Here is a 14,460-nt window from a genome sequence, read left to right on the forward strand (position 1 = left end):
AAAAGTCACTTTGTAGAAAGTAAAATTCCTTTCTGTTTTTGTTTTCTTTTCTTTTCTTTTGCAAGTAGGTGGGGCTTTCCGGAAGTTCCAATCTTGCTTCCCGCGCATAACCGCCTCTAGCCGTAAATTTTTGCGCTTTAGCCAAAAAAAAAACAAACCAAGCAATATCGTTCCACCTATTCAGTTCCACCAAAGCCCACTTCTTTTGCAACGTCACCCACCCCGCTCCCGCGTCTTTCCTTTCCCACCATTTCCGTCTTCAACGCGCTGAACTTTCTTTATAAATGAGAAAACTGACGTTCGTTGTTCTTGCCTAGAGTGGATTGGGGCCCTTTCCCGATGTTACAAAACAGTACTGCATTCGTAGCAGTGCAATAAATTCTATCGCGTGACTCTTTGAAATAGTTTAGGATCCAAACTAGTCTACGGAATAGACGTGGCGATACACGTGGAGAGAGGGATGGAAGAGACGAAGGAGAAGGGAGATAGAGGTGAAATTCGAGATAATGCGACTTGAACAACGGCCACTTACAAATTCCTCTTTTTTTTTTTTCTTTTCTATCCGAAATTTCCAATCTCTGTTTCTAGAAAATCCACCAAAAAGCCCCCATCTGTTTTATTCGGGTTTACCTAATTTTTTAATTTGCAGTGCGAGAGAATGGATGATTCGGTAGGAGGACATGACTCTACCAGATACCCGCGATAAGCACGTTGTTCTAGAAGCTAGAAAGTCGAAATTCCATCCATGGAAAGTTGCTTGCACGTTGCCGGACCCGGCACCATTGGCAGAGTTCTCCTGGATCCGGTATCAGATGTGTAGTATATCAGAACGTGAATTTCGCTCCAAGGCAAAGTTTCCATGAATCAGGGTTGCTTGATACCATGGTGATTATACCTTCATAGCTTGTGCAGAGATGTAAAAAAATCCACATTGGATGCCACCAAAAAATACTAGCCACTTGAATAATTTATTCTCATGTCAAGCGATGTCTAACAGTGCCTCACTAGAAGGGGGTTCTTCACCGTGGACTGAAAAAAGCCCCTTCCATTCGAAGGGAATCAGTCAAAGAGTCAAGACAAGCAGTCACCAACTACTTTTGTTTCAACTTTATTATTGAAGAGTAGGCTTTGCCTTATGGTGAGCTTTCAAAAATACCTCCTTTTTTTTCTCTTCAAGTTGCCCTGCGTGAGATTCGAAATGATGTCAGGAGGCACCAACAAAATGCAAAAAAATGAGCAGATGAAACAATTTGCTGTCACCGTATATAGCTTTCTTCGAGTCTCGGAGCATTGCGATATGAGCTGCTGTGAGGTGTGACGTGTGGTGCTGGTGGTAGTAATGCTGGTGAGATTCTAATCCTTTCATGCGGCTGTATTTTAACAACATTTTCCGAGATAAGATGACGGAGTCAGCAAGTACTTTCCTCCAATTTCGTGCAGAATCTTTTGCAACATTTTCTTTTTTGCAACTCGATTCACAAGAGAATATCACACATATAGCCATTCTTGTAGAAATCAACGAGGACGAATATGCAACTGCCACGAAAAGTTCCAACTTTGCCTTCACGATGGACCCTTCTCATCAAACACCGGCGCACATTCTCTTTCTCTAATCAAAAATGAAATAAAAGAACAAAAAAAGAGACAAAAAGAAATAACGGGTCGTAATCGATTGTTTCTCGAGCCCGCCCCTCAGAAAACAGTATTAGGACATGCTTGACCGAAACAAAAAAAGTGTACATGATGAACAATAGGGGAACCCGGCAAGCGAGTCGAGCTCGAGTGAGTACGATGAGAAACAACAAATTTTGTTTGCAACAGGGAACCGCAACTCGATGATCAAAATCTCAACGGAACCCACAAAGATCAACGCTACAAAAAGAAAGCAAAAATGGAACAACAACCGGTATTTGCGCAGGACAGTTGCGTAAATGTTGTACATGCAGATATGGCGATGGCGGTTTGAGACTGGTTTCACTCTATCTCCACACAAACACACACATACACCCTGTCCCGCCTGAGCCAAATCAATTGCCTTACCATTTTCAGTTCAATCCAGTGGGGGAGGCGCAAAAGCCTTGACTTGATTTCTTTTCCCACCAATTAAAAAACCAAAGAGATGTTTCACTACCAACTTCTTTGTTCTTCTTACAATTTTCCTCACTCTTTTTTAGTCGTTGTTGCAGATAGCCTAACCGTTGGAAACGTTTCGTCATCATCGTGCATATACACATGGGAAAAAGAAAGCGGTTGGCCGCGAGTGGCTGCAAACTATGTGCTTATAATTGCAGCGAGATGGGGAAATAAGGTGACCCCCGCTAGCGGTGGTGATTAGCGAGATTATATTAAACCACCCGGTGAGTAGGTCTACGTTGGCTCAAACGACGGTCATTCGTTTGAGAAGACCGAAAAAATGTACAACCCTACAGCCCATGCTTCAAGGCGGTGGAATGCAAAGTTCAAGAACGGTTGTAATCTTTGGGACGGGGCGTCACTCGTCTTCAACTAGCTGACGATGTTCATTGCTAGAAACCCACCTGCACTCTTTTCTTTCCTAGCGAGCAGTCGCGCCCAATCATCACATGTCTGACTTCGTCCACTAGTCGTGGCTTCAGGGCCAGTGTCATCTCCAGTCCTGCTCTCATGTCCAGCATGTAGTAAGTCTAGACGTGCAAAGAATAGGAGTAAGATGAACAAGCACGGCTCCAAAAAACAACAAAATTTTTCACCCAGGTCTTATTGGCTGCGAGAGTCATTAGAGTAGATGTGTTTCACAGGGTGGGCGAGGCCCCAATTTAGCTAAAACGTAGATGATTTACTGCGTTATGTGTGTCCTTCAGGTTTTTAATTATGGAGATAATTAGCTTAGCTGCAGAGCTAATCAGAATAGTGGGTGACTTACTCCAAACCGAGTGGCTCTCACATTGCTCGGCATCTGTAGAGGTCAAGTGAAGACCGTGCAAGGGTGTGCTACTACGGCCAACGGGGGAAGGTCATGGAGGTCGTCTAACATCTCTTACATTTTGCTCTCCAACGGTGCACAAGACGACTTTTTTGACCATTTTTGGCTTTCTTCTAGTGCAACACGGCAGGCTATGCGATATGCGGTTTTCACACGATGCAAATCTTTGCATCGACAAAGATGGGCTGTATATCATTGGTGGTGGTTGTGAAACGGTTACTCGAGCTTGAAGCCAAGAGATTGACTAATTGAAAGTGTTTAGATTCCGGCTGGATCAAAGGCGCCCTATAACATGGCCGCCCCTATGATATTATCCAACCACGAAAATCTATCTTTAATGGTTATGAGATACAAGAAGATCAGTAAATTAGCTAGTGGGGAGGGAACGACCCCAAGGTCAACCAATACTACTAAACTTCATCTTCGTGAGGAGGTCCAATCCAACGGCACGTGACATTGCAATTCACGACTTGAATGCGTTCCAATTCGAATTTTAATAAACTAACAAGCCGGCTCTAGACCCTAGATTCGGCCGTTTCCTCAGTGACGACCGGCTCCCTGCTTGTTCTCCTTTGGAGAACACAACAAGACAGCCGAGGCTAATTTGATTTTTACTGAAACAGAGTTGTTTATGTTTGCAGCCGGAACCATCAATTTAGTGGTCACTCCCTTGTGCCTGCTCCTGACATAGAAAAAACAATTGGAAACGCTAGCAACCTAAGGATAGAGAGCCTGCTGGAAGGTTCTGTACGATGAACATTTCAAAAACGGTATTTCAACAGCAAAGTCAAAAATAAAGGGGGACAGACCTCATTGGTGTTTTGATTTGGTTCCAATGAGGTTAAATTGAGATCGAGATTTCAAACGCTGCAAGTGTTTAAAATCGGTTAAATTGGGACTCTCATTAATTTACGCCGCAGCGCAGCCTGACATTCACTTTTCCCCTGTTTTTTTTTTCTCGTTATTGCTACGGAGAAGCCCCAAACGTCAACCAATTTCCCAATGGAGCAAAATTCTTTCCTCACGATCCAACTTTTTCTCTTTGGTGTAATTTGCTGTCACACTGACCTATTGTTTCAGGATCGATCGACAAGACTTTGGATCACCTCGACAGATCTAGAACCACCAGCAAAAACCATGTTTGCTTCCTCTCGATCGCAGTGCCGAGCATCGAGCCAAAAAGCTCAAACACGTTCAGCAGGTTAGATGATTTTCAAGTCTTGCGAAACAAACTTCAATTAGAAAGAAACGACGGGTCCAAAAAATTGCAGACCGTAGGCCCAATCAGGAAAGTTTATTAGCTGGTGACGGGAGGCAGGAGTAACTATTTTGGGCACTCGAGACCTCTTCTCCTGTTCTTCTTTTTTCTCTCTTTTGTTTGATCTGTATTTTTCACATTTTGGCTGATGTGTTCATCAAGAAAAAATTTGCAGCATTAGTGCATTGTCTCGCACATAGCACGTGATACATTGCATTGCAGATACACAAGTGCAGCATCTATAAAATAATTACAGGGGGAAAAACACCACGGCCCTCAATTTTCATGTAATGGGCAGACAAAAAAGAAAAAAAAAGCAAGAGCTTCATCAACTGAGAGGCGACGAGAAAGGGCAGAGGAGCTTCGTAATGCCACTGGGAAGGTCAATAAACCGGTGCACGGTGAAGACTTGCTTCCTTTTCTTTTTTCCTTTTCTTTTTTCCTTTTCCTTTCTTTACGCGAGCGTGGTTGAACAAGAAGTTGGTACTGCTCATCGGAAGAGCTCTCTAGCAGTAGCAGTAGACTCGGTATCATTTATGACGTGCTTTCCAAAGAGGCGAGAACCGTCTTTTGGTCGAGGCTAATTGTTTACCGCGACGTACCACACGCACGACTCTTTCCATTTTCATCGAAATGACTCTTGGTCACGACTCGTCACATGAACGTCGTGTATGATGAGAATAGATGAAATTGTCTAAATTTCACCAGATGAAGAAGTCTGTGGTGGTTTCTTTGTTGTCTCGAACCATGTGAAAAGTGAGACTTTGAACAGGTGCGCACGGTGGCCGTAGGAAGCAAAAGAGCAAAAGGCAAAGCAAAGCATTGCAGATTTGCAGCAAGTGCCTAGAAATTGTTTCAAAAAAAAAGCCAGTCCCGTAATTCTCCAAAGTTCAAGTCCCGATTGAGAAAAGTAATTGAGTGATGGGGGGAAGCTGAAAAGTGAAACACCCTTAATCCCTCGACCCTAGCTCTTTGCCCCTTGCTCCTTCCAATAAGGTTAAGATTCAAGTGAAAGACACACGATCATCCTTTCTTGAGCCAATACTCGTACTCTTCAAGCCAAACCCCTACCGCATGTGACGCTACACCAGTCTGTTTGTCTTGGAAAAAAAGTCACATCTTCCTGCCGTTTTCCTCTACCAACAAATCCTACCTGTCTCCATCGAAGAGTATGAGTAGCTCGCTTCCTGCCTCCTCAAGGGCAAGTGAGTATGGTGGTACCATCTAGAGAGGGAGAAAAGAAAAAAAAAAAAAACAGCCAAAAAGGGCAAGCGAGTCTAGACCCTCAAAACCCAGCGGTTCTTTTTTTTTTCAAGCCCCGCGCGCCCCTCCCCCTCAAAAAAAGAAAGAAAAAAATAAAGGTGAAGATTGCACGTTGCTTTTTTACACAAAGCGCCCACATACAAAAGCGATTGGCTGCAAATCAACAATCGATGCACCTCTGCCAACTCCCAGGCTTGTAAAGAATGCACGAACCATCCTGTCCTGATGGGGCAGAAATGGGCTCTTGTACGTCAAAGTGAGGAGGCCACCACCCACCACCAACAACACCACAAAAACAGGTACGCCCTGGCCCACAAGAAAAGAGAGGAAAAAGGGGAAAAAACCGACATGGAGTGCAGATAGACAGACTGGTTTTGCAGCCTGGTTTTGCAGCCTGTATCTTTTGTTAAATTTAAGATCCACCACAGGGATCGGCAGACCCAGATGGAGAGCCTGTTAACAACTTTTTTTTTTCTTTGCCTTACTCTGTTCGTTGGCTGTTGGCTGTTTGTCACAGGTGTATGTGTGCGTGTGTGTGGGATTAGAGGTGATACGTCCAATGTGAGTGTGAGTGTTGTGCCGTTTTCTTTTCTTTTTTTTTGTGGTTAATTTTGGTGGGGTCTGTTTGATGGCTGTGTTGAAAGATTTTCTTCAGAATTGGGCAGAGTGACAAACATCTGTTGCACAGGTGATCTTGCCAATAATATATAAGAACGCCAAAATCATGTCAAAATGGGATCCCCCTGAGAAAGAGTCTTGATACTATTATTCGATATCATCAACTAAGCTAACTAGCTACACATTCATTACTTCAAGAAGCAGATAGAATAGGTTCTTCAATCAACTTGTTCTACACCAACTATCGTCTTTCCTTTTAACTAGATATATACATACCAACCAACCAAGAGTGTTTCCACTTTTATTCCATCCTTAGTTTTTTATTTTCCCTAGATCACTACATACATTCATTTTTTAATCCTTTCTTTTTTTGAAATGAGATCGTCAGTTTTTGCTTTATTGTCCCTTGCAGCTTCATCTTTGGCTGCTCCAGCTGCTCACCAACACCACCACCACCAACATCAAAAGAGAGATGTCAGCGTGAGTGGAAGCATCTCCATCTCGGGAGACTTGTCTGCCTTCTCCAACCCTTTGGAGAAATTCCAAGACGGTGTCCACTCATGTGACTCTGTCCCAACCGGTCAAGGGGTTATTTCCGTCAACTGGATTTCGGGATTGGACGGCGGTTGGACCACCATAATGAATGGCAACGGTGACACTTCGCAAAAGTGTAAAGACGGCTACTACTGCTCGTACGCTTGTCAAGCCGGTATGTCCAAGACTCAATGGCCTTCGGAACAGCCAAGCAACGGTATCTCCGTGGGTGGCTTGTTGTGCAAAAACGGCAAATTGTACAGATCCAACCAGGACCAAGACTACTTGTGTTCATGGGGCGCCAACAATGTCAAGTTTGACTCGCAAATCTCCAAGAATGTTGCCATTTGCAGAACCGACTACCCTGGTTCCGAAAACATGAACATTCCAACCTTGTTGTCCGCCGGTGGCGATGCTCCAGTGTCTGTCGTTAATGGTGACAACTACTACACCTGGAAAGGTGGCAGAACCTCGGCTCAATACTACGTCAACAATGCCGGTGTCTCAATCCAAGACGGTTGTGTCTGGGGCACCGAAGGTTCCGGCGTCGGTAACTGGGCTCCCGTGGTCCTTGGTGCCGGTACCACTGGTGGCAAGACTTATTTGTCATTGATTCCAAACCCAAACAACACTGAAAAGCCAAACTACAACATTAGAATCGAAGGTGGCGACGACAGTCAAGGTGACTGTAAGTACGAAAACGGTAACTACAACGGACATGGCACTGACGGTTGTACCGTGACAGTCAACTCTGGAAATGCTAAATTTGTCTTTTACTAAATGGATAAACACCCCATTTAGTCAATTTGGTCAACTTTTTATTTTTCACCTTTTCTAGATTGAGATGTTCATGTTATTAGTTTCCGTTTTCATACTGCCGCTGTTGCTGTTCAATGCTGTTGATTCCTTTATTCAAAATAAAAAAACAAAAGAAGTTTGGGAGTGAGTGAGTGCAATGAGTTTTTTCTTCTAATTTTCATTCATTTGAGTGCATTATTTTCCATGATTGATACCAGGCAAAAGCTCCGTTTTGATTTTATTGTAACGGGACCCATCAGGTCTTGAAATGACAAAAGAAAACGGTCTTTGCTTTCATCTATTAGACTTGTATATTAGAAAAAAATGTTAGATTTAATTTTCAACTACTTTGAACTGAGACTCTCTGTAATTTTTTCTTCACCCGAACGCTAGAGTGTTGCAGTAGCTGATGATGAGCTCGTTGTTGGTCTTGAACATGTTATACAAGTCGCCCACCTTCTCGTCAGGAAGCGGCAGAAACGAGTTGTGTATATACAAATGAAACGGCTCCTTTGACCTTAATTTCCGGCACAAGAACCTATTGACCGTGGATACGGACTGCGTCGACAAGATTTTAAACACCTTGGGCAATATCGCCCTCGTTGACCCAATCGGCTGGAGTCGTATACTGATCTTGGTGATTTCTTGAATTTCTTGAACCGGTCGTGTAGCAGCAACAGCAGCGGAGTCGAGGTGCGAGTGCCCCTTGTCCCATGACGCATTGCTCTTTTCGTTGGTATCTTCGTTTCTAGAACGGAGAGTCCTATCTAGTAGTCGCTGGTGTTCAGGGGGTAGTTTCTCCAACATCATCGACGTCGATAAGGGTACCTTGGCCTCGGTTTTGGCGTCATCTGCAATGTGTTGCGCATCCAGCGACTCGTTCAAGGATGACGACGAGCGCAGCTCGTCTGAACCATCTGAATCGGAGTCTGGATCTGATTGCAATATGGAAGACTCTCGTAGTGTGGCCATATCTCCTTTATCTTCAAGGTGTTTTCTAGCTTTTTATTACACATTTGCAAGGACTCGTTCCATGTTTGGAAGATTCCTGGCAAGGAGAAAGGGCGAAAAAAATAAAGGGTACCACCCGCTAACCACACAGTGGTTTTTTTTTGGCGTCAATCCCCGCCATCAACTTGAAAAAAGCCCAAACCACTGGACTAATCTGGTCAATGGCTGAGGAAAACCCCCTTCGAATGGCATCCACGTCTGAATCTGTCACCAGCGAGTCCACCCTAAAGGAACCCGTCGAAGAGCGCACTTTTGAGCAGGTGGTTGGCAGTATAGCAACCGGGGCCAAGGATGCACTCGTCAACCGGGACTTTCTTTCATACAGCACACTATTGGACATATTTTTGCAAGACCCCACCAAGTACACCGTGGAGGAAAGAGAGTCATTATTGGCGTGCGTCTTAAAGACGTTGCTGGAGAATTCGGAGCTCACGTATGAAATCGGCTGGGATCTACCTTCGTTGATCATCGCGTATGTCGACTCCGATTACGATTTCTCGTCGGGGATCAGGAACGCCCCCTGTGTGTATAAGGTGTTGAAGATATTCGAAGTTTTGGCGAAAGAAGGCAACCCAAAGGAACTCTTTTTGAAAGGGTGCGAGTTGTTGGAGACGCTCCATGTGAACGTGGACAATGCCGACGATGCAAAATACGTCAGGCTCCATCAGGAAAATTTTTTTGACATCAAGTTGTACTGCGTGCTTGAGCTTATTGATGCTAACGTGAAAAAGATCCATACGCTCTACCCGTCGCGGTTCTTGGCGATGGCCATCGGCTCATTTGTCAACTTGGTTTACCTTTTGAATAACACCGAGGGAAATACGCTCGGCAACAACCATTTTGTGTTGCAGAGAGCTTACACTTTTGTGAGAAACTATACGGGGTCGCCTGAGCCTCGCGAGGTGTCGGAGTATACAAAGGAAGAGCTCGATAAGATTAGACTGGATGAAGCGTATTTGCAGAGGAAAATGTTGACGGGATTCACCACCAATATCATCAACATGTGCACGAAGCAGCACCCGGAAGGATTTGCCTTGGACTATTTTTGTCAATTGCAGAGAAGGGCCAACAAGAGAGTCATTTACGAGTTTGAATACAGCACGGCGATCTTGGACAGGTGGGTCGAGTTGGCGTACCTGTTTGACATTTCCTTAAAGACCAAATTTGACCAATTTGTGCTGGACTCGCGCAAGCTCATTGACTCGGTCGACTTGAGCCAAGAAGACGCCGGCGAGGTTTTGTTTGAAAAATGCGTGGTTGACTATCAGGAAAATATGTATACCAACATTGTCAACAGCAGCGCCAAGACTATAAACGACTCCACGTTGGGAGAATTGATCTTGTTTACCAACTCGGCGGTGTCGAAACAGAAATTGCAACCACGGAAACATAAACTGGAGCAAGGCAAAGTCACGACCATGAGTTTCAAAGATGCCATTTGCATGGCGTTGCGATTGGTTGTGCCGCAGATGGTGCAACCTGTATTCAGCCAAAAGACCATCCAAGATTTGGTCTTGTACTGGACGTGGGTCGTGGTATCATCGCCCCATAACTCCCAATGTCAGGACTTGAGGAGACAAGTGCGGGAAATACCCGAGCGCTTAATTTCGATATTCTACCAACTTCTACTATTCGCCATGGTGGAGAACAAAGACCGCCCCACGGCGGGGTACATGGTTCTAACTGCACTCACGAAGCTATTGTTTCTCAGCCCCGAGCCAGTCGGGTTCGCTTTCATTCGTGACTCGTTGGAGAATTGTCCTTATCAGAATGTAAAGGCGCCGTTGATTGGCATATACAAGGAGTTGTTGTTGAATCTGCGAAGTGGCACCACGGAAGAGTTGGATTTAGGCAAGGCGTCCCTTAAGGCAAATGTAAATGGTGGCGAGAAGCAAGAAAAAGGAGCCCCGCCGCCATTACCCCCGAGACAATCGTCGTTGTCCACCGATGATTCCTACAGCTTGAGGCAGGAGAACCTCAACGACATATTGGAATTGATGCTCATTACTTCGTCAGACACCTTGATGAAGAACAACGACAACGACGATATCGTGATGATCAACTCGGGCAGTTTGTCGACCTTGGCTGCATACTTGAATTTCTTCGTTGCGCTCAAGCGAGACCCCATGGTGGTTGCGAACAAGGCCAAGATTGAAAAATTGTTGAAGCTGATTGAAGATGATCTCGACGACATCAAGCAACATAGCGAGAACCAATTCGAGAAGAACGCTGCTGGGATGCTCCAACTTACAATCGACCGATTCAGAGATTAAACACGCACGCACTTTCGTTCTCACCACATACATGTACACAAATTTATGTATATTTATTTAACATTATTGAAAAATAGCATCTATATAAGAAGTTGTACGCGGCTACTTTTTCTTCGCTATGCTTTTCTTTCCCGAGTTTCTATCATCTATTAGTGGTCCCCAGTAAACAAAGAAGCCCTCTTTTGTACTGGAGATTTCTTCTTCCATTTGTAGTTCAACGTCATCAATGAAGGGGTCCTCAAAGTCGTATTTGCCGACTTTTCGAATCATTTTGATCTCGTGCTGTCGCACCAATTGCTCTTCGCTGAGTTCTTTATTTCGTGCTTGTGCCAGCGCCGTTGCACCAGATTGCTGCTGCTGCTGCTGTTGTTGTTGTTGTTGTTGTTGCTGTTTGTCGTCATCTATAAGGTCATCGTCGTCGTCGTTATCGTCGTCTTCTTCATCATCTATCATGTCGTCAACTACATCAATGGCGGATTTCGCCTTGGGGTGCAATACAGACCAGCCATATTTCTCCTCGGCGAGCTTGAGGACGTTGACAACAACTTCTGCTTTGCCCGGTTGTGGATTTTTGGGGTCCAAAAGTGGGATGTTTAACGCTATGATTGGCGGTTCTGTTTTCTCCTTTTCCTTCTCTTTTTCTTTTTCTTTTTCTTTTTCCTTTTCCGAGTCTTTTTCTTTGGCGAGTACTGCCTTTTCTGGTTTCTCTGATCTTTTCTTATTGGATTTCTCTTCACTCGTGGAAGATGTTGTGGCAGTAGTAGCAATTGTCTCTTCCTCTTCTTCCTTATCTACTTTCTCTTTCTCTTTTTCTTCCTCCTGCTTCTCCTTGTCCTTGTCTTCTTTTCCCCCCTTTTCTTTCTCTACTGCTGTTTCTTCAGCTGGTGGATCTTCTTCTGGATTCAACAAGTCCATCACCGAGGGTGCGCTCAACTTCACCACCGGCTGGAGATCGGATTTTTCCGTAGTCATACCCGACTGTAGTGGTTTCTTTGTCGGTACATCTGGCGGAGTGGGAACTTTGCGCAGCAGAATCTGTTGAAACTGCAGTAGTGTCAGTTGTTGTCTGCTCAATAGCGACGGGCTCTTTTGTAGCTCAGGTGTTGCGCCTTTCCTTCGTTTCAGATCCAGGGCAACAAGTGGGATTTTCCTCTTGATGAGACTATGACTGTTGAGTATTTCATTCGTTTGTGATGGGGTAAGTGGCAAAGTGGTGGGAGCCGAGTCGTCTAGGTTGATGATGGAGTTGATGGATGTTTTACTCTTTGGTTGCAAAGACGACAGCGGGCTCAAACCGACTTGAAAGTGCGTTTGAAAGCGTTTCACTTGGCTGGCTATATTCAGTGACTGCTTCTTGACCAGGGGGGCGCGTGAAGCCAGCGTGGCTTCCAGTGACCGACTCGACTGTTTATTGCTGGAATGGCCATTGCCCGGGGCCCTATTCTTGAGATCGACGTGTTGCACGGGAACAACTTCGCCAGCAGAGCTTGAGTCCGCGTCCGAGGCGTTGAACGTTGTCTGGTATCGTGACACCAACTGCTGGATCGGCGAAGCAGTCTTGATAAACTCTGGCTTCTTTTTGATCTGTTGTTTGGCTATCGCAGCCGCCGGTGCAGTTTGTGGAGCTGGAGGACGGTTGGACTTTTCCGGATTCGATGCTGTTGAATCCAATAGCGAAGATATTGAGACATTTCGACTATTGACCTTCGACATCAATTACCCAGTTTTTTCTTTATCTTGTCTTCCCGATAGATGTAGAGTTGACGCGGGGCCTAGTAGAAAAGGTTTTGTTGAAGTAGTGGTTGAGTTGGCGGAGTGTTTGGGTGCAAAATATCTCTTGCTTTCCTCAGTCAGTCGTGGTAGTTGTTGATGTATCGCAACGGTGTAGATACATATATATGTTATAGTATCCAGGGTATCTATGGTAAATATGTATGTGATGGCGGATACTAAGTTGTGTAGTATTGTATTGAAGGAACGAAAGAAAGAAAGAAAGAAAGAATGTTGAGACTTCGCGAACAATCTACAAATCAAAAGTCATCCAGCGGACCACCACGACGGGGGTTTTTTTAGTAGCAGCAGCTGGCGGTAGGGGCAGCAGCAGCAAAGCTAACAGCGTCGAAGCTGGGAAGGAAAAACAAGAGAAGAGGCAGCGAGACAGCCCACCATGGCGAGGGAGGATGAAGCAGACAACGAGAGCCAGCGAGGGAGGCAATGAAGAAAGAGGACGGACGGACGAACGAAGAGGAGAACGAGAAGCGAGTCAGGTGGGATGAGTGTGAGTGAGTGGGCAATGTGAGTTGCCGGAAGAGTTTCACCATTGACGAAGAATCGCCCGCAGCCCAAGAAGCAGCGCACTTAGCGAGACTTAGCGAGACTTGGCGAGACTCGCGGCGGACGAAGCGCGCCAGAATGGCCTTGGGGCGCGGCGATTGGGGGGGGGGGGGGAGCCGGGGCTTACGGCGTGGAAAAATTCCGCGTAGTTGACGTGTCACGTGAGACAAAGAGAAGAGGAAACCGTGCGATGGCAGGGTCAGTTGTTAGCACGCACAATTTCAAGGCGTACAGCGCAAGAGTTTCACCTACCCTGTGTGAATGAGTCTGTGTGAATGAGAGAGGGTATTGCAGGTTTCGTTTAGAAGAACAGACTGGCGTGTTGATGCCCTTTGAAAAATATCTCTTGGATGCATGTATCTCATCCTCATATATATATATGTGTCTACCATCCAGTCAAGTAAGTTTCTATTACCTTAACAACAGCTGCTAGTTCCTTGATTCTGGCCATTGTTTTCAATGCTGATATCGATTGTTTCCGGTTTATTGGTCAACGTTTCTTGTCCGTTCTCGGCCACGTCGTCGTTGCTAAAGTCGGGCAAGGCCTGGGCAATCTTTTTGAACAATAGTTTGACATTGTGGTTGGCCTTTGTTGAAGTCTCTATAAAGAACTTGGACCCGATCTTGTTGTGTAGCTGTTCCACGTCCTCGAGACTCACCTGTCGCTTATCGCTCGCCAAGTCCAGTTTGTTTCCCACAAGCACGATAATCACATCGTCGCCTCTTTCTAGCTTCACATCCTTGATCCATTTGTCCAAATTCGTAAATGACTTCTTATTGGTAACGTCGTAACATATCACAGCGACATGCGAATCTCGTATATACGAAGGTATCAACGACCTGAACCTTTCCTGCCCAGCGGTATCCCAGAGTTGTAGTCTAATGGTCTTGCCTTCTTCAAGGTACATTGTCTTGCTCAAAAAATCTATCCCAATTGTCGTTGCGTAAGCTTCATCAAACGTGTCGTACATAAATCTCGTTATTAAGGAGGTCTTGCCGACACTTTGGTCTCCCAAAAACACAATCTTGTACTTCATGAGTATATTCGTCTTGTCCGAACTCATCTTGATGGTTGCTTTGTTCTGCTTTGCCACGGTATACGTATATATACTTGTATGTGTGTATGTTATTGGATCAAGAGCAAAAAAAAAAAAAAAATTCAGTTGCTTCAGTCGATTTTGAAAATTCAGCTGATTGTGAAATGTAGTTTCCTAATGCTAATAATTGTAACGAAACGGGATGGACTGGAGGTGTTGTGTGTCAAAAGTATGTGTCAAGCAATCAATCTATCAGCTTTTGGCAATGTTTGTCCTGTTTTCGATGTAATAATGTCACACTTCAACGTTCGTGATCTGGAGGTTAGTGAGTGCGCACAACAGAGAGAAACAACCACACACACCAACACCGAC

At 45.0% G+C, this 14,460-nt stretch overlaps 5 protein-coding genes across 5 annotated transcripts; 2 read left to right on the top strand and 3 right to left on the bottom strand. All coding sequences in view use genetic code 12, as the record gives it.

The window, feature by feature from the left end:
* Window positions 1-6,476: 6,476 nt before the first annotated feature.
* On the top strand, window positions 6,477-7,415 carry LODBEIA_P14780 (uncharacterized protein; the record flags this gene model as incomplete). Its single annotated transcript, XM_066971370.1, has 1 exon — window positions 6,477-7,415. The coding sequence occupies one exon, from the start codon at window positions 6,477-6,479 to the stop codon at window positions 7,413-7,415; it is 939 nt and encodes a 312-aa protein (XP_066828416.1).
* Window positions 7,416-7,811: 396 nt separating this feature from the next.
* On the bottom strand, window positions 7,812-8,405 carry LODBEIA_P14790 (uncharacterized protein; the record flags this gene model as incomplete). Its single annotated transcript, XM_066971371.1, has 1 exon — window positions 7,812-8,405. One exon carries the CDS (start codon window positions 8,403-8,405, stop codon window positions 7,812-7,814), a length of 594 nt encoding a protein of 197 aa, XP_066828417.1.
* A 224-nt stretch (window positions 8,406-8,629) lies between these two features.
* On the top strand, window positions 8,630-10,717 carry LODBEIA_P14800 (uncharacterized protein; the record flags this gene model as incomplete). Its single annotated transcript, XM_066971373.1, has 1 exon — window positions 8,630-10,717. The coding sequence occupies one exon, from the start codon at window positions 8,630-8,632 to the stop codon at window positions 10,715-10,717; it is 2,088 nt and encodes a 695-aa protein (XP_066828418.1).
* A 102-nt stretch (window positions 10,718-10,819) lies between these two features.
* Window positions 10,820-12,430, bottom strand: LODBEIA_P14810 (uncharacterized protein; the record flags this gene model as incomplete). Its single annotated transcript, XM_066971374.1, has 1 exon — window positions 10,820-12,430. One exon carries the CDS (start codon window positions 12,428-12,430, stop codon window positions 10,820-10,822), a length of 1,611 nt encoding a protein of 536 aa, XP_066828419.1.
* A 1,037-nt stretch (window positions 12,431-13,467) lies between these two features.
* Window positions 13,468-14,115, bottom strand: LODBEIA_P14820 (uncharacterized protein; the record flags this gene model as incomplete). Its single annotated transcript, XM_066971375.1, has 1 exon — window positions 13,468-14,115. The coding sequence occupies one exon, from the start codon at window positions 14,113-14,115 to the stop codon at window positions 13,468-13,470; it is 648 nt and encodes a 215-aa protein (XP_066828420.1).
* Between the last annotated feature and the right edge of the window lie 345 nt (window positions 14,116-14,460).

The sequence above is a fragment of the Lodderomyces beijingensis genome (genome assembly GCF_963989305.1).
Source record: "Lodderomyces beijingensis strain CBS 14171 genome assembly, chromosome: 2".
In the NCBI taxonomy this organism is placed as follows: Eukaryota; Fungi; Ascomycota; class Pichiomycetes; order Serinales; family Debaryomycetaceae; genus Lodderomyces; species Lodderomyces beijingensis.